The sequence below is a fragment of the Pan troglodytes genome, chromosome 4 (genome assembly GCF_028858775.2).
Source record: "Pan troglodytes isolate AG18354 chromosome 4, NHGRI_mPanTro3-v2.0_pri, whole genome shotgun sequence".
NCBI classification, from domain to species: Eukaryota; Metazoa; Chordata; class Mammalia; order Primates; family Hominidae; genus Pan; species Pan troglodytes.
In genome coordinates this window covers 27,905,079-27,925,097 of record NC_072402.2, presented here as the reverse complement: position 1 = coordinate 27,925,097, position 20,019 = coordinate 27,905,079, and the positions used below count along the sequence as shown (strand labels likewise).

The window sequence follows — 20,019 nt, the reverse complement described above, 5'->3', positions numbered from 1 at the left end:
GGTGAACAAAAAAATAAATTTAATTCAAATGAAGTCATTTGAGCTTCTAAGTTCTTAGAAAGATTCCATATTCTGTATAATGGACTTAATGATTAAAATGAAAGTACTTTCACTACTATAATATAAAACTGAGATTTATAGAACATTTTATCAAGATTTCCCTTACCTAAAGTATCCACTTCTGTAACTGACTTTGTTTCTAGATGAAGGTCAATATCCTTTGGAATGGTTAATGGCTTACTTTCAATGTGACCATTATATTTCCTATAAAAATCAGACAAGTGACACAAAAAACAAGTTACCTACACTGTTATCCAAGTGCTTGTTTCAAGCTAATTACAGATGAAGTTTTAAATTTCACAGTGAAAAGGCAGAATTTCTAATATTTCATCAATAAGGAGGTAAAGTACTCAAAGGTAGTTTTTAAAGGGGTACTATAAAATCTGAATGTAAATTATCATGTGAATATACAGATTACCAGGGAAATAATTACCTAAATTAGTTACTGCAACAAAATCTTTTTTTTTCTAGCTTAGCATTTCACACCCATTTCTCCTACTCTCTTTTCTCTTTAGGCACAAGAGTAAATGCAAATGAAGACAAAGTGCACTTCTCCTTGAAGTGACGTGTATAAACACACACACACACATACATATAAACAGACCCGGAACCATATGCAAGTCAGAGTTGAAGAAAGATTTATGTGTATGAGAAATTCAGAAACATGAAAGACTAACTTGGAATAGTTTTTACTAAAAATCACAGATGAAGGAAAACAAATTCTTCCGGTTATCTGTATGATTCCCAAATTTAATTTTTAAAGACAAACATATAGAAAGCAATAAACTAAGGTTTCAATTTATTACTTTATGTATTTCTTTAGACACACAGTTGCCCAGGCTGGACTCAAATTCCTGGGCTCAAACAATTTTCCTGCTTCAGCCTCTGAGTAGCTGGGACTACAGGTACACACCCCCATGGCCAGCTTCAACTAAGTTTTAATAATATTAATTTCAATACTGAAAAACAACTTTGCATTTATCCTTGAATAAAAAACTGGAAAGCCTCAGTAAAAAATAATTTCATGTTAATAAACCAAACAATAATTCTTGTTACTAGGAACAAGGCAGCAATGTTAATGTATCTTTTTGTAACTATAAGGCATGTTCAACCTATTAAAAATTACTGCAGAACAGAATTATTCATTACAAGGCATTATAATAAGGATTCAGGCCAGGTGCAATGGCTCGCACCTGTAATTCCAACACTTTGAGAGGCCAGGAAGATCGAGGCGGGAGGATTGCTTAATCTCAGGAGAGACCAGCCTGGGTAACACCGGGAGAACCTGTCTCTACAAATTTTTTTTAAAAAAAACTAGCTGGGTATGGTGTTGCATGCATCTGGTCCCAGCAACTCGGGAGGCTGAGGTGGGAAGATCATCTGGGCATGGTGTTGCATGCATCTGGTCTCAGCTACTCGTTAGGCTGAGGTGGGAAGATCATTTGAGCCTAAGGAGGTTGAAGCCACAGTGAGCCAGAATTGTGCCACTGCACTTCGGCCTGAGTGACAGAGTGAGACTCTTTCTACATAACTAAATTTTACAAATGTTGAACATAGTAGCTATAAATGGGTGGAAGGGGAATAGTTAAAAAGAAACAGAAACTAAAAACTAACCTAGATTCAAATCCTGGTTACCAGTACGTAACCTTACTAGTTATGTAAATTTGGGCAACTCATTTAACATCTCTGATCCTAGCTTCTCATTAGTAAAGTGTAAATTAAATTATTAGCTAACACGGTTGTTTTGTGGATTAAGTAGAACTGTGTATAAAAGTGCTCTGGAAACTATAATGTTAGGCAGGACTATTTTATTAAAGAACTTAACTACTGGAATAAAAAGAAGGAAGGTTTACTATTAATAGTCCAATGAGCTTCCAGGTATATTTGTAATGATAAGTGAAAAAGGATGGTAGTAAGATCAAAAAAGACAGTCTTTTCAAATTTCCAATTTGATGCCAAATAATCATTAATGTTTAATCATTTTTTAGCTTCTATAAATGTATTAGGCTAGGTTAGCATTTTTATGATATACATGAGAAATATGGTTATAATTTGTTGTCAATCAATCATTTCAGAGTCACAGGGGACCTAAGAAGTCCTCCTAGATCCCCAGTTGAGAAAACTACTGTCCATTCAGAGAGGTAATTAACATACACTTTCCCTAAGAATTCTATTTAAATAGAGATATAAAATTTTTAAGCTGGAAGGATTATTCAAAACATTGTTTTGTTTACTCTGTCCAAGTCACAGATGAGGCTACTATGGTCTGTTCTGTGAGGTCAATTAGTAGGTAGTTCTCTTCATAAACTTTAAACATGAAAAGAACATTCAGGAGCTGATGGGACCTACACAGTTATATTGTCCCTCCCTTTTAATTATAAAATGAGGAAACTGAGGCCAAGAGCAGGTTAATTTCCCCAATGCCACAATACACAGTAGCAGCAAAAACTGGAAAATAACCCAAACCAACTGACATCTTTAATGAGTTGTAGGATAAAGATATGGGTTATAAGTCTCTCCCCAGTCAACCCCCGATTACATTTTCTTTAGTATGATGGCTATATTGTTTTCATGCTTTAAACAAAGAATAAAGTTCTTGAGTAAAATAATCACTATTTTGTGTGTATATATTACTACAGATTAGATTTTCATGGGTTTTGATCTCAAATTTATCAACTACTTACAACATAATTGGTAAATGTTTCTTTAATCAAAGCATAAAAATGTATTTATATAAATTGTGTTAAATATTTATTACTTTACAAGCTCAATAAAACTTACCTATCTTTTTTGGTTTTCCCTTTTTGTTGTTTCCCTGCAAGAATTCTTAATTCTTCTTCTGTAGGATGTTGATACCACCTCAAACTAAGCAAAAAAAGAATTCTTTTAAATAAAGCGCTTAAAATCACCAGAATTATTCTTTATCCTATAAATATTTATTGTTTCATATTTGTGAAGACACTGTCGAGAAATATCAGGTGAAAACTGTAATCTGAAACAAATACTAACTCTTAAACTTTAAAAGGGTTTAGATAAACATCCAGCAGACACTTACCAACCACTTACTAGATGCCAGGTCCTACAATGCCATTTGTATGTATATTTCTTACAAATGACAATGTATTAATACATATTAAGATTATACAGACTTATTATTAAAAGTAAATAAAGTGAAGTCTGTAGCCAAGTGGGCAGGAGCACATTAATTCTCTACTAATCCCTCATTTGAAGGAATTGAGAGTTATCTTAAAAAGAGAGTTGTTGGAATGAATTCTCACATTTACAGGTAGTCTTTCCTTTCTTTCCCTTTTTTAATTTAGTTCGAGAATTCTCAAACTTTGTGTGTAGAATAATTACAGAAAATCATTGTATTAAAAAACACTTCACTTTTAGCTATATCTAACCTTCCTCAGGTAAGGATCCAACAACTGGTTGTATCCCTCTCTACCACAGTCAAAATACTTTAATCTGAAGTGAAGAAATACTCACGATCCAAATTAATCAATTATTCCCTCCCAAGCACCAAGTGGCTCATCCTGAATTTCATGGCTTGCCTAGTCATCCCAACTATCTACAAATCACTTAAATTTGATATTCATATCTTATTTTCAATGTGCCCTCTCCACATGCTATTATTAATTGTTTCTCAACTCTTAAAATTCTAAACTCTGCCCTACTGCAGAGACCTTAGTTCAGACCTTAGTTCAGTGTATCTTCCTCTGAACATCTGACTACTGCAAAATTCTCTCACTGGTATCCTCCCTGCCTTCCTGTGGACACATGACTCATCAAATCCATCTGAGCTTACCTCTAGTTATTGGTTTTTTTTTTTATCTTACAGAAAGGTGGACCACCTTTACTTATTTTTCCGTAATACAAATCTTATCAAGACCCATGCCTGTTTAAATCATTTCCAAGGCTCCTCACAGGGAAAAGCAATGAATAAGGCAGCTAGGCAAAAACTTTGACAAAGGCCCTTTATTACAAAGGAAAAAATGCATATCTAGTATGCTAGACCCCCCAATTCTTCAATTACAAAAATCTAGATTTTTTAAATTTGAAATTTCCCAATTGCTGTTCCCCCCATCCTCAAAATAGAGACAGGGGCTCACCTGGTTGCCCAGGGTAGTCTCGAACTCCTGGCTTCAAAGGATCCTCCCTCCTCAGCTTTCCAAAATGCTGGGATTATAAGCATTAGCCAAGGTGCACAGTCTCTTTGATTTGCTGTTTTAAAAACACGGCAGGCCAGGTATGGCGGCTCATACCAGTAATCCCAGAACTTTAGAAGGCTGCAGGATTGTTGGGCAACACAGTGAGACCCCATCTCTACAAAAAATTTAAAAACTAGCCAGGTCTGGTGGCATGCACCTGTGGTCGGGGGAGAGGGTGAGGTGGGAGGACTGCTTGAGCCTGAGAAGTCAAGGCTGTAATGAGCCATCATTGTGCCCCTGCATTCCACTCTGGGCAACAAAGTAAGACCCTATCTCAAAAACAAAACAAAACAAACCAACAAAAAAACTGCAACAACTGTAGAATTGGCAATCTGAGTACCCACTGAATATTTGATTATATTAAAAAATTTTAGGTATGATAATGAGATTGTGGTAATTTTTTAAAATCTCATTATTTTTGATATATATACTGAAATGTACACTGGTGGAAGTACAGATGAAACAAGTTTGGCCATCAGCTATTAATTGTGATGAGTACACAGGAATTCATAATTCTATCCACTCCTTGTATACTTGAAAATTCCCATTAAAACACATATTTCAAGGCCCACATGTGTATGGGGGTCATGCATTATCTCTTGCTTCTACAGCCTTTCATGATCTGACCAATGCCTACTTCTCCAGATTCACCTTCAACCATTCCCATTTGAAGGTGACACTTTCTGGCTTGACTAAGTGACATTTTCTTCCTCACAAATTCTTTCATCCCTTGGTGCTTTTTGCATATATTCTTCTCTCCTTGTGAACACCTATGCCCCTACTTGGCAAACTCTTATCTCTTATTGTGTTTACAAGCAGTCTTCTTGTGGTATAATAAAAAATATATCTGCTCTTTGTCCCCAGTTCTTGGCACAGAGTTTTAAAAGTCCTTATAAAAACAAGAGTGTAGAAGTATCTTTGTTATGCTAATGAGGTCGGCCCCAGATAGCTGCAGGATGGAGCTGATTATCAGAAACACCAAACACATGATTAGAGGGTCAGGACTTTCAGGAACTTGACCTCCAGCGATGGGAGGGGCCTGGAAATTGAGTTGGATCATTGAAATCAATTTTGTATCAATGACTTAAAATTGTACCTATATAATGAAACTCAAAAAAACTCTGGACTTCAAAGCTCAGAGAAAATTCCTGTTGGTTAACACATTGATGTGCCCAGAGGGTGAAATCCTGACTCCAGAGCGAAAGGGCATGGAAACTCTGCTCTTTCCCAGAACTTACCCTATGTGCTTCCTTTAAATAATACTGTAATAATAGATAAAGCAGTTTCCTAAGTACTATGAATCATTCTAGCAGATTACTGGATCTGAGGGGATCATGGGAATCCTCAAATTTGTAGCCTATTAATAAGTGAGAAGTGCAGGTGGCCTGGGTACTCTGAAAACTTGAAACTGGTATCTGAAGTGGGGACAGTCTTACGGAGAACTTCGCCTTTAACCTGTGGGGTCTGTACTAACTCCAGGTAATTACTGTCAGAATACAAGTGCAGTATACTCAGTTGGTTTCAGATAAGTTGGATTAAAATGGAATGTTACCCTAAGTGAAAGATTCTTGGAGAAAAGATTTTATGGCTTTCTTGCTTTTTGTATACTTCAAAGCTAGTACAGTTACTGGCATAGAGCAAGTGCTCAAAAACAGTAACTGAACCAAACGGAATTCAGTTCTTTGCCTAATGAATTTATGATAAAAAATATATATATCCCAACCTAAAAGTCCCTAAATTACAATAAACAGGTAAGGAGGCACTTCCTGAATTTATACTGAAGTCCAGAATTTTAACTTACAGAATTGATTCTCGTTATTCGCAGTAGTTAGGTTTTATAAAGTTGCCACGAACACTGAACCATTGCTCCTAGGGGAAATACAGGGTTAGGTTCCTGCGAGCCTCTGGTCATAACATTTTCATAAACTGATCAACACCCAAGCTTCTTTTATGTGTGTTTCTGTTTAAAGATATCTTATTTAATATATATCATTGATTCACTAACATTGAATTCACAGCCAAAAGCATAACTCATCCCTGAGCAAAGCTTACCTAATACCAGTAATCATTAAGTATAGCATTTTTTTTTTAGTTCTGTGTGTCATTCCAGCAATTTTTTTCCATAAAGCCGCCTTCTTGTGCTTACGAATACTAGACACTACCTTCAGCACTATGCTTGGGGGCCATTTTAAACAGCAAGATCACCAACGAAAAGCAAAATTGTAAAAAAAATGAGGCCCTAAACAGATCATAAAAAGGAGATTTGTTTACAGTATGACAGCCAAAACAATAAGGCAGACTGTTGCCTTGTTAGACCTCAACCAGGAACATGCACGTATGGACCACTCAAATTTTTCGTCCCTGTCTATGTCCATGAATGACCATAAAAGCACTGATTTTGGAATGACAAATAAATTTTAGCAAGTAGGCAAATCACAAAACAAAATCCACAAATAATGAAGATGAGTGCATAACATTTAGAAGAACACTTATAAGAAATAATTCATATAAAAGAACATGATCTAGAATAACTCATGTATAAAGACTAAAATTAGTTGTTCAGCTTTGAGAAATAATAATTAGTGAAAGAACTCTCAGTATAGGAAAAATTAGATTTTATTTAGAGCCCTATAGTAATGAAATATTTTAAGACACATTTTCTTATTTTTTTTTCTGAGACAGAGTCTCACTCTGTCACCCAGGCTGGAGTGCGGTAGCACGATCTTGGCTGACTGCAAGCTCTGCCTCCCGGGTTCATGCCATTCTCCTGCCTCAGCCTCCCGAGTACCTGGGACTACTAGCGCCCGCCACCACGTCCGGCTAATTTTTTGTATTTTTTAGTAGAAACGGGGTTTCACCGTGTTAGCCAGGATGGTCTCCACCTCCTGACCTCATGATCTGCCCGCCTTGGCTTCCCAAAGTGCTGCGATTACAGGCGTGAGCCACCGCGCCTGGCCTTAAGACACATTTTCTTTTTAAATATACTCATATTTGTTAAATCTTATTTTGTAAACTCATTTCTCTAAAATGGCTTAGATTTATTACATTTCCTATGGGATAACTCAGGGTTATCTTTATTAGTGAGAATTATTGTTCAAAGTTGGAATCTAAGGATGCTCGATACTTTTAGGGTCACTTCTAGTCTGTTATTCACCTACCCATTCATTCATTTATCAGTCACTTAGGGAGAACCTTCTGTATTCAGATACTCTGCTAGGCAGAGGAGATATAATCACAACCAATTAAAGCCAAAGCCTTTGCCTTTTTGATGGTTATATTCCAGTTGGGGTAAAATTTAACCAATTAAATAGTGAAAAATAAATTGTCATACCACATGAAAGAAAGAAACAAGTGGTGAAAATGTGAGAGACAGCCTTAGATATTAGGTGAGGAAAAACTTCTCTGAGACATTTAACCAGCAACCTAAAGAATGAGAAAACAGAAGAAGAGCATTTCAGGCAGAGAACACCAAGTCCAAAAGCACAGAGGCATGAAAGAACATAGGACATTACAGTAACTAAAAGGCAATGAGGCAAGAGCTTCAAGGAGAAACATAAGAGGGGGCTGAAGAGGTAAGAAGGGAACAGATCATGCAAAGGCTAATAGGTCATAGTATGGACTTCAGATTTTATGCTAAATAATGGTCTCAAAGCAATGTAGATAAATAATTTGATTCACATTTTAAGATCCCTTTGGTTGTTCTGTGAATTAGAGGGAGACAAGGGCAGTGAATCAACAGGTCTTGCTGATGGACTAAAGGTAGAGAGTGAACAAAAGTAAGCAATAAAGGATAATATCTACATTTCTGATTTGAAGATGATGGTACCTTTTCTGATATGGAAGAGATCAGGAAGAAATCAAGAACTTAAAAATGCTGAGTTTTAAGTACCCATGAGACATCAAGTAAAAGTGACAGGGCAACTACATATTAGAATCTGCAGTTCAGAGATAATTTGAGGTGATTACATAATTGTGGTACCTAAATCCATAGGGATTAATAAAACCAACTAAAAAGGAACTAAAAGATAGTATAACACTAGTTAATGAGAAAGTGAAAAAGTAAAGTTTATGTAGACAACATTTCAACAAATTTGGCTACAAAGGGAAATAGAGGAATGGCCAAAAACTAAGAAATGGATATGGAGGGGCTTTGTTTTTTAAGGGGGAGAGAGGTAGGGCTGTGACTTCTTTATTCGTTGTTGTTACTTTAAATGGGAGAAGTTTAAAAAAAAGTGTGTGTGGTAACAGGAATAATCCAACTGAAATGGAGCAGGTGATAAAATACATTTTACAAATTTAAAGATAAAGAAGAGGGGCTGCACATTTAACCAGAGTTGTGGTTTGGTAGTATACAGATGAGAGTGATGGGCGCTGGTTTCAAGAGCTTAGGGTGAGGCTGAGGTACAGATGCTTAAGTTTTGGAGAGAAAGGATTTAGGTTGAAAAAGTTGTCTGAGAAGTACAGCATACAAACTCTGCCAGGCAGTATAAAGCAGCCATCTATGGTCTGTGATCATAGATTCCAAGTAAAACCTACAAGTACAGTTTCACAATTTTCTTTAGCAGTCAGTGTTGCATATACAGTTTGATTCCACATAGTATGGTTCCCAGCTACTACATTTTGTATTCTGGTCTCAATTTCCAGTCTTTTCCTTTGGTATTAAGTGGTATGTCTATCTCAGTAAAATGACGGCCTGCTTGCAACTGCTGCACTATGCTTGCCTTTCTAATATGGGCTTGGAAGACAGATACAGATATAAAAGTCATTAGAATGCAGCTTGTAGAATGTACTCTTTTTGAAATGGGAAAAAATATATTTCTTAGAAAATTGAGAGTAAGTATTAACAGAATCTCACTTAAAAACTCAGTTGGGTGTGGTGGCTCACACCTGTAATCCCAACACGTTGGGAGGCTAAGGCAGGAGGATTGCTTGAGCCTAGGAGTTTGAAACCAGCCTGGGCAACACAGCAAGATCCTGTCTCTAAGATAAATAAATAAGCCTTTCATATTTAAGTTAAATATACAACTTTCAGTACATAGCTTTTACTTTGGCTACTTGGTGGCTTTTTTCACTTATGCTCAGATTATCTGCAGTGACTCTGATAATAAAGCCAATCTGATACTGTACTCTACTAATTTCTCAATGATCATTCTTATATAAACCTCTAATATAAAATATTATCAGACAACTACAACTCTTACTAAAACAGTTCAACACTGAAAAAATATGTAGCAGAAAATATAGAATGTCCTGACCTAGACTTTATTTTTAAAATTTAAGTAGCATTTATAGTGCTTTAGAAATTTTAAGAAACTTTTAGAAATTTAAAATAGAAACCTAAATGTGAGCAAACACAGAAAAGCACAGTTTTAATAGCACAAGCTAAATAAGCTTTAATACATAATCATATAAAACTCTATTTCATGATATACAACATAGGTCACTGCTATAGACTGAATGTTTATGGTCCCCACCCCCCTCAAATTCTTGTGTTGAAATCTAATCCCCAGTGTGATGGTATCTGGAGGTGGGAACTTTCAGGAGTTTCTAGTTTGTGAGAGTGGAGCCCTCATTAATAGGATTACTGCCCTTTTAAAAGGAGGTCAGAGAACTAGCTTGTTCTCTTTCCACCAGGTGGTGATACAAGAAGTAAGCAGTCTGCAACCTGAGAGAGGGTCCTTACCAGAACCTGACCATACTAGCATGCTGACCTCAGACTTCCAGCCCCCAGAACTGAGAAATACATTTCTGCTGTTGAGAAGCCACCCAGTCTATGGTACTTTGTAATAGCAGCCCTAACCTACTAAAACAGTCACTAATGACAGTTTTAGTCTCCATTCTAAATCTATAATTTTGACCAGTGGAGGGGAGGCTTAAGCAAAAACAAATACCACTTAAAACCTAGACAATCTTTCAGCGCAAGTAGCTAAAATACTATTTGTTGTACACATTATATACACTTGTTAGAAATTTTGATAGAATATCATGAACATTCTGGAACTGGAAGTTAAAAACGCTAAGGTGAGGAGAGCAAGGACTCAGGCATTCCGTTAAGGGTAGTAGCTGAAGGTTTAAACTTTTCCCTTAGGTCATAGGTCCCACCTACTGTGCATCTGAATGGTAGGTTTCTCTCATCAAAGGGAACTTGCAGATTACTGGATCAGGCAACATGCAATAAAGAACAGGCAAAAAGAATTAGAGCAATTGGATATGAAGGTGTTATAACACCCTCTTTAACCGATATGGGATGAGACAAAAATCAGAATAAATCTGACCATAATATATTTTCAGTGAGGGACTTATGAAGGGAAGCAGCAGACCAAACTAGACTTCAGAAGATAAAGGGGTAGAGAAAAATGCATGAGGTTTGAACTGAGCAATTAGAAAAAACAGAAAGCAGGTTCAGCAAGGAAGCTATCACAGAGAAAAAGCAGTATCCTACTCCTCATGCAAAACCCACTATTCAAATGTACAAAGAATATAACCTAACACCTACCTCTCCAAGAAAAGAGGGGCCAAGCAAACTTCAAAACAAAAAGGAACTTTTATTACAATACAAAGTAGTGAATACTTTGGCTACAAATCAGTGGTATGTGGGACATGATAAGAACGTCTTTAACTGATATGACCAACTGTTAGAACAAGTGTTCCTTATATGAGGGAAAGCAGTTCACAACAGAGAAGCAACTTCTAAGGATTTTTCTTCCCTTTTAGGAAGGAAAGAGAAAGAGACAGTGTGAGGGCATTAGATTCTTAAACTCTACTTAATACTTAGCATGCTTTTGGTAATCAAATGCTGATGTGCCTTTTAATTTAATTTAAAATAAAAGCTGATTATGTTGTCATGGAGAATCCATAAGAACATAGCAAGTGAACTGCATACTACTTATAACCTATAGGATATATTCTAAAAGACGAAGTATGGCTTGAAAAACAAAATAGAAAAGGAAAATAATTTAAATAAATTACTCCGTAAACTGCCAACAAAAGTCACAGTGATTGTAGAAAAGTTGTATTTGTCTCCCCAACCAAATTTAAAACTCTATTCAAGTATGACAGTTCCAGGACAAGATGTGGAACTGATGAGCAGCCATAAATCACATAAATACTAGACTGTGAATCAGACTTTCAGGATAAGAGGTCTGGATCTGTTTCATTTATCAGTGTGTGAAACTGAGTAAATCATTTAAAACTTGTTTTGTCATTTGTAAAAATGGAGATAATATCACCTATGGCAGAAAGTAACTAGGTACTCACCAATCTTGTTTTTTATATCATAAGTATTATTTCCCAGCCTCCCCTGCACTTTGGCCAGAACTAGTCACAAGGCCCCAGCCTACGTAATGTGGGCAAAAATGATGTATCTACTTCTAAGTTTGACACTTAAGAATCTCCTGAAAGATCCACCGCTCACTCTCTCTTCACTCACCAACTGGCACAGCAATCTAGCAGGGGACTCCAAGGTAGCAGGGGGAACAGAGGAGTCCTAAGGGAAGAAGGATAGCTCAGAGGATAGCTGAGCCCTTGAGTCATCATTTTGTGAGGGACCTACCTGGAGAGCTGCCCAATCCCTTTCTGATTCCCCATTTGACCCTGCTTCCTGTCTGAAGAAACTGAGAAACTTCCATTAATTTTATAACACTGAGATTTTGGAAGTTGTAACATATCACCACACCTCCCTAGCTCAATGAACAGATCTAAATGAAACAAAACATTTAAAAAATTGTATCAGTATAAAATTTTAAACAATTATAAGGGTAATATTAATAGAGTTAAACCAGACTACTATACAGTTTCTTTTTTAAAAAACGTTTAAAAGAACAGTCTAAAAAAAAAATACTAATAGCAATATGTGTTATTTAACAAGAGCTACAAAATTAAGTCAATTTTTTAATATTAAAAATCAACAAACCGCTAATTTGTAAGTAAAAGCTGCTTATTCCTTCAAGTATAATTGCTTATTTTGTCAAGGTATTAACTCTTTCAGGAAAATGGCTTACTCATTAAGTCGACATACAATTGTCCCCAGGTATCTGAGGGAAACTGGGGGTAGGTGGGGGACCATCCAATACTCCCAACACCCCTTCCAGGATACCAAAATGCAAAGATGCTAAAACTCCTTATACAAAAGTTTTTATTTGCATAAAAACTACGCACATTCTCCTTTATATATTAAATAATCTCTAGGTTTCTCATAATACCTAATACAACACAGATGCTATATACCTTTTATAGTGTATTTTTTTAACTTAAACTTGTATTTTTTTTCTGAGTATTTTTGATCCATGATTGGCTGAATCCAGAAATATGGAGGGTGAACTGCACTACAATCAGCTGCAACTTCAAACTCTCCATTTCAAAGGGAAAGAGGTCAATGAGAGACAGGATAGATTAACTGACACCAAAAGAGAAGCCATAACAAAAAAAAAGAACATTTATTTACAATTTAGGATACCAATGGAATAAATGAATATTAACATGATATATACAGAAACAAATTTCTTCTGTCATACTCATGATTAATCTCTCATGTTATCTACACATCTATTTACTTGAATAGTTCTTTTAAATAGTTCTATTCAATATAGTCACTCCCAAGCCATCCTACACTATTCATAGTTGTAAAAAAAAATTCATGATCCTCTCCTTAAATTCCTTTAAGCACTTTATAGACCCTAAAGAATGCCCTCGGATTTCTCTCTTCAACCCAACTGCATCATATGATTTAAAATGCAAACTGTCATTTCTGATCAGTAATATTTTTACATAGGCAATTTATAATTTTAGGTTTTTTTCTATTAAAACAGAATCATTATATATTACAAAAGGCTCATAAAACAATAATTATGCCAAAAGGATAAAATCAATAATCTAATTCGATTGAGATAAATGACAACATGACCTCAAAATTTCAGGACTTAACATTAAAAAAGGTAGATAATCTTAAAAACAAAACAAAACAAAATTGAGAGGAAATGAAACTACCTATAGCAGAAAAGTAACCACTACTAGACTTTCTCGATATCCTTAGAACCTGATATGGCATTACAGGCAGCATTAATTAACACAAAAGTTAATCCATTTACAAAAGCAAGTCAAGATCACAAAGAAAACCAATTTCGTGTTTCTTTTTAAAGGCTAAGCTTACTCTCAAATTATCTATGTATACTTACGACACATTCTGATCAGAAAAAGATTTTAAATATAAATCTTCCAATATTAATAAAGATAATCAGCTTTTTGACCTCTCAGGCTTTAGTTTTCACTAGTGAGTATAAATTTTATAGAAACAGATGGAAAACAGAATATGTAACAAGATGAAAATGCATGTACACTAAAATGGGACAAGATTGTCAAGGTCTTTACAGACAAAGGAGATAAGGAAGTGACATTACATCATAAACATAGTTTAGAAACACGCAATTCTCAGGAGAAAGTAAGCTGCCTTAATGTATGTTACTTAGTTTACTGAGACCCTTTTTACTTCAAATTAATGATAATTTGCCCAGCTCATGTTTATCTTTTCCTGATCTTCGAAAATGGTTTTGCTAAGCTAAATCAGTAAACAAGATTGCACAGGCATATTAAGCCTACACAGTAAAAAAATAGTTAAAGATTATTTTCACTTATTTTACACTTTACCAAAACTTTAGCCATTATTTATTTTGCTCCTCAAAATGTGCATTTGTGAACAGCTCTCTCACACATTCAGTATACACACACACACCTGTGTATCACATTGTTCCAAAAAAATTTTAAAGCAGTCTGAGTAATATTTTTCAATATTAAACATCAATATGGAAAAAGTAGAAAGCATAGAGAAGAATACAAATAATTTAAAATAGAAAATAAATTATGTGAAGGAAATTTAAGCTTTGTAAATGGGATGACCCTGAATGAAAAGCGTATTTGTCTTGTAGAACATGAAATCATTACTAGGACAGGTATCCATTGTTTTTCTAACTTCAATAGGCCTAACCAAAAGAAAGCAGTAACAAAATTTGGTTATTTAACTGAAATGAACAATTGAAATAAATAGTCATGGTACCAAATTTATCACTTACCTTTCACAACTACACAGGATTTTGGCATGTTTTTCTGTGTGCAGACTTTCCTTGATTTCTCCCCACTGTATCTATATCTATACTTTTTTAATCTAATTTTGTTGGGGGGTGGGAGGTACATGTTTCAGCAAGCCTACTTAGCTCCTTTGTGGAAGGAGTAGGGATTGTGAGCCTATGGTGTAGTAGACAAAGTTAAAATCCCACAACATAACTTTATCCCCCTCCTTGCTAAATTAAACAGTTTAAAATTCTTTGCAGTAAAACTATGAACTCCTAATATCTGTATTATAATAAATTCTGGACTGAGCCACCAATAGAATATATGCTTTCAGTATTTTCTTCGAACAATGGCAAAAATACTTAAGCACTTGGATTTACAATTTCTCACCCCCTTGTTGATCAAATTTTTTAAAGGTAATTAGAAAAATATGTGGTGTTTTCAGTGCCCACAGACCGAAAAAGAAAGAAGGTAGGGGTGGGAGGACTGAATTCTTGTCCATGACCCTATTACCTTTGTGCTAAACAGATAAACTACTAATATCTCAAACTAAGAGTAATAAGGAAGCTATAATGAGGCAATCCCAGAACTTTGGGAAGCCGAGGTGGGAAAATTTGCTTGAGGCCAGGAGTTGAAGAATAGCCTGGGCAACATAGCAAGGTCTTGTCTCCAAAAAAAAAAATTAATTTTTTAAGAGAAATAAGAAAGCTAGATTTTTCTTATGACTTCCCTTTGTTAAAGTTTTAGAAACAGTAACTAGGAATTTAATCAGTTTGGTAAACTAGAGATTGAAAGTGTCAGTTGAAATCAGCCTATCCTTGCCTTACCTGCCATTACAGAGTAGCCATCGAGCAAGAGAATAGTGAGGTATAATCTTCTGCATGACACTGGCCATCACCATGGTAACAACCAGCTGTATACCTATCACACCCTGTGTAAAAAAAACAAACAAATTTAATAATGAATGAATTTGGATTTGGGGACATTGCTGGAAAACTTTCTGTACATTTTGAAAATTACATTTTAAGAAAAATGAGTTTACTATTAAAATACATTACTCTCAGCCCTCCATATCTGCAGGCTCCACAACTGCAGATCAAAAATATGCAGGAAAAAAATACAGTAAAAAATAATACAATTAAAAATATACTACAAATTTTAAAAATAGAGTATAACTATTAACATAGCATTTACATTGTATTAGGTATTATAAGTAATCTAGAGACGATTTCAAGTGTATAGGAGGACGTGCATAGGTTATATGCAAATACTATGTCATTTTATATAAGGGACTTGGGCATCCTCAGATTTTGGTATGGGGTGGTCCTGGGACAAATCCCCTGTGTGGATACTGAGGGACAACTGTTAAATTCTGGCAATTAGGTATTCAAGATCACATAGTCTAATATAAACTTAAAATGAATTAGTATACACATCTATAATCTATTCTCAAGAAATGTTCTGCATAAATTAAGGATATCAAAATGAAGTGGAAAGTGATTTCTTCATCCTTCTCCAATTTACTCTACACACTAAAAACATTAGCTTGACAAGCTTTAAAAGTAATATGCCTGGTTTTAATCCTAGGTGGTAGTGATCACAAACCATTAACTATACGAAGTGTGATGGCAGAACTGGCCTGAAAGTCACTAATAAAGAAAACTGAACTCATGCTGTTACCACCCACTTCCAGTGAATGGGTCTTAATGTCCAACAATCCTCTTAGTTTACTCTCATCAATCCTTCCCATATTCTCCATGATGGCTAATTCAAACCTTCTTTCCTCTTTTCACATCTCCAACCCCCTTCAAACGTCTAACTCTCCACTCGGTAGAGGACATCTACTTTACAGGAAAAATAGATACAATCAAATGGGAACCCTCTCACTTCCCACCAATAAGCTCACAAAGTCACTTATATCTACATCTGTCTTTTCTTATACCCCAGAAATAATAGAGCATCTTCTATAGAAAGCAAATCTCTCTATCTGTGCTTTAGAGCCCACTCTCTTTGATTTTCAGGAACTTCCGCTATTGAATAGTCTTCCTCTATCTTCTTTAATCTATTTTCTATTTTGAATCCTTCCTATCAGCATTGTGTAATACCTGTAAGTCTCTTTCATTTTTTCTAGAGAATAACAGTAATTTCCCCATTCGACAGCATTCTCTCAACCTCATATTCACAGCCACTTTTCAAGACTTGTTCTCACTGTTTCCATTTTCTCATATCTCCCACACAGTATCCATCTGATTTCTACTTCAGCATATTCCACTGAAACATATACCATAAAGGAAGATTCACTCCATCTTGACAAATTATTTTTCCTCAACTTAAATCTCAGCAGTATCCTACATGGTACACCATATTCCTTGCTTTATTACTACATTGATGATCAATCCTTTATCCTCCCATTTGCTGGCTCTTCCTCTAGCCAAGCACTCCAAAAATAAAGTTGAATTCCTACCTCAAACCTTCTATACCAAAAAAGCACTTAAAAATGTTTTAAAAATTTAAGAAGAAAAAACAATATGCCTATTGGTTTAAGAGAATGGATTCTGAACCCAAACTGCGTGAGTTAGAAGCTGGTCTCCATCACCTACTAGCTACATGACTTTGGACATGTTATTTAATCAAATATTCTGCAAGTCTAGTTCCCCTTCTATAAAATTGAGTTAGAAATTCCATCTACTTCATCAAGCTGTGATTAGAAATTGTGCCTGGTACAGAGTTATGTTAGTACTATTTGTTTTTATTGTCATTGTTATTATCACTACTAGAAGGCACAATTTTTCTTATGATGTCAAGAATAAAGACTTTCAAAAAGAGACAGCAGTCTCCTAAATGATAAAAGAAGACTAAAACAAGTTGAAAAAAATAAAATAAAATTTCTGCATGAAGAAACTATAATATAAACAATGTAAAAAGATAAACTGGGGAAAAGTATAACTCACCAAAAAGAGCTAATTTACTTATTGGATATTATAGAGATTATAAATTAATTAGTAAAAGATCAATTGCCTAATTTAAAAAAGAAAAAATATGTACAGACAGTTCTCAAAAAAGAAATTAAAAATGGTTCTTAAACAGGACCATTTTATTTATTTATTTAACTTTTATTTTAGGTTCAGGGATATGTGTGCAGGTTTATTATATAGGTAAATTGCATGTCACAGTGGTCTGGGGTACAAATTATTTCATCACCTAGGTAATGAGCATAGTACCTGATAGGTAGTTTTTCAGTCATCACCCTCCTCCTACCTTCCATCCTCAAGTAGGCCCTAGTGTATGTTGTTCCCTTCTTTGTGTTAATGTGTACTCAGTGTTTAGCTCTCACTTATAAATGAAAACATGCGGTATTTGGTTTTCTGTTCCTGCATAAGTTTGCTTAGGATAAAGGCCTCAAACTCTATCCATGTTGCTTCAAAGGAAATGATCCCATTCTTTCAATGGCTGGATAGTATTCCATGGTATATATGTATTTAATACCACATTTTCTTTATCCAGTCTACCACTGATGGGCATTTAGGTTGATTCCATGTCTTTGCTATTGTGAATAGTGCTGCAATGAACATACACATGCATGTGTGTTTACAGTAGAATGATTTATAGTCCTTCGAATGTATATCCAATAATGGGATTACTGGGTCAAATGGTAATCTGTTTTAAGTTATTTGAGAAGTCGCCAAACTGCTTTGCACAATGGCTGAACTAATTTGCATTCCCACCAGCAGAGCATAAGTGATTCCTTATCTCCATAACCTCACCAGCATCTGCTATTTTTGACTTTTTATTAACAGCCATCTTGACTGGTGTGAGATGGTATCTCACTGTGGTTTTGATTTACATTTCTCTAATGATTAGTGATGTTTAGCATTTTTTCATATGTTTATTGGCCACATAAATGTCTCCGTTTGAAAGCTGTCTGTTTGTGTTCCTTGCCCACTTTTTTTGAAAGGTATCTGTTCATGTCCTTTGCCCACCTTTTGATTGGGTTGTCTGGTTTTTGCTTGTAAATTTGTTTAAGTTCCTTATACATTCAGAATATTACACCTTTGCCAGATCTATAGTTTGCAAATATTTTCTCTCATTCTGCAGGTTGTCTGTTGTTTGTTGATAGTTTCCTTTACCGTGCAGAAGCTCTTTAAAAGAGTATAATTAGGTCCCATCTGCCAATTTTTGTTATTGCTGCAATTGCTTTTGGCATCTTTGTCAGGAAGTCTTTCCCACGTCTTATGTCCAGGATAGTATTTCCCAGGTTATCTTCCAGGGTTTTTATTGGTTTTTGATTTTAGGTTTAAGTTTTTAATCCATCTTAAGTTGATTTTTGTACATGGTGTAAGGAAGGGGTCTAGCTTTAATCATTTGCATATGGCTTGCCAGTTATCCCAGTACAATTTACTGCGCAGGAAATCTTTCCCCATTGCTTGTTTTTGTTGATTTTGTCAAAGATCACATGGTTGTAGGTGTGTGGCATTATTTCTGAGTTCCCTATGCTGCTCCATAGGCCTATGTGTCTATTTTTGTACCACTACCACAACGTTTTGGTTACTACAGCCTTGTGGTATAATTTGAAGTCGAATAATGTGATGCCTCCAGCTTTGTTTTTTTTTTTTTTTGCTTAGGAGTGCCATAGCTATTTGAGCTTTTTTGGTTCCATATGAACTTTAAAATAGTTTTTTCTAATTCTGTGAAGAATGTCATTGGCAGTTTTGATAGGAATAGCACTGAATCTGCACATTGCTTTGGGCAGTATGGCCATTTGGACAATATTAATTCTTCCTGTCCATGAGCATGGAATTCTTTTCCATTTGTTTATGTTATCTCTGATTTCTTTGAGCAGTATTTTGTAATTCCGGTTATACAGGTCTTTCACCTCCTTAGTTAGCTGTAATCCTAGGAATTTTACTCTTTTTGTGGCTATTGTGAGTCAGATTGCATTCGTGACCTGGCTCTCAACTTGGAGTTGATGTATAGGAATGCTACTGATTTTTATACATTGATTTTGTGTTCTGAAACTTTGCTCAAGTTGTGTGTCAGATTAAGGAGCTTTTGGGCACAGACTATGGGGTTTTCTAGATATAGAATCATGTCATTTGCAAACAGGGATAAAAAGAACAAAACTAGAGGTATCATGTTACCCAACTGTTTTTAAAATGTCTACCAAACCTGACTCAATTATGGTTTTATTTGTGGATATTTTAATGTCTTAAACTCTATCAACTAGGTTAAAGTTCAGTTCATTTTTCTACTGACCTAACATCAAAGGTTGCATTTTTTACCCTTTTCTTTCACATTTCCTATCATTTGAATTTACTATCCTGTTTTCTGTGAGTTTCTGATAGAAGTTCTACAATCTCCATACAATGAATGCCATTACAAAGAACTCTTTCAGGCAGAACAAGACCAAGAAATACATTAGTAAGTATGCCAGAAGGTTGGTCTACCTGAGATTACAGACTTAAAAGCAAGAGATCATTTTGTAGTCATGGGAAGTTTTGTAAACAATGGCAACATCAACCTAGCTTTGAAAGAACTAACAGCATTACACGGAATCTTCAAGGTCATAATTCAGTAAAATCTCTCACAAACATATATAATAATTTATTAAAAGTATATGATTTCTGCTCCTTAACAGCAAAAATTATGTCTCAGTCACAACTACTAGTTATAACTGTTAAATGGTATT

General features: G+C 35.2%; 1 protein-coding gene across 11 annotated transcripts in view; it reads right to left on the bottom strand.

Moving 5' to 3' along the window:
• The window catches only part of TMEM161B (transmembrane protein 161B), an 86,169-nt gene that overhangs the window by 39,931 nt on the left and 26,219 nt on the right, over positions 1-20,019 (bottom strand). For 4 of the 11 annotated variants that reach the window (XM_016953021.4, XM_063810278.1, XM_009448894.5 and 1 more), the window contains exons 2-4: positions 15,161-15,264; positions 2,842-2,925; positions 167-264 (exon numbers count right to left, since the gene is read on the bottom strand). The exons of 1 other annotated variant lie outside the window; for it this stretch is intronic. In XM_016953021.4, the coding sequence (XP_016808510.2) occupies positions 167-264; positions 2,842-2,925; positions 15,161-15,264 (286 nt within the window). Of the gene's footprint in view, positions 1-166; positions 265-2,841; positions 2,926-6,072; positions 6,141-15,160; positions 15,266-20,019 lie in introns of those variants that run through there. 6 more of the 11 variants (XM_063810283.1, XM_063810284.1, XM_063810280.1 and 3 more) reach the window with 5 other exon arrangements.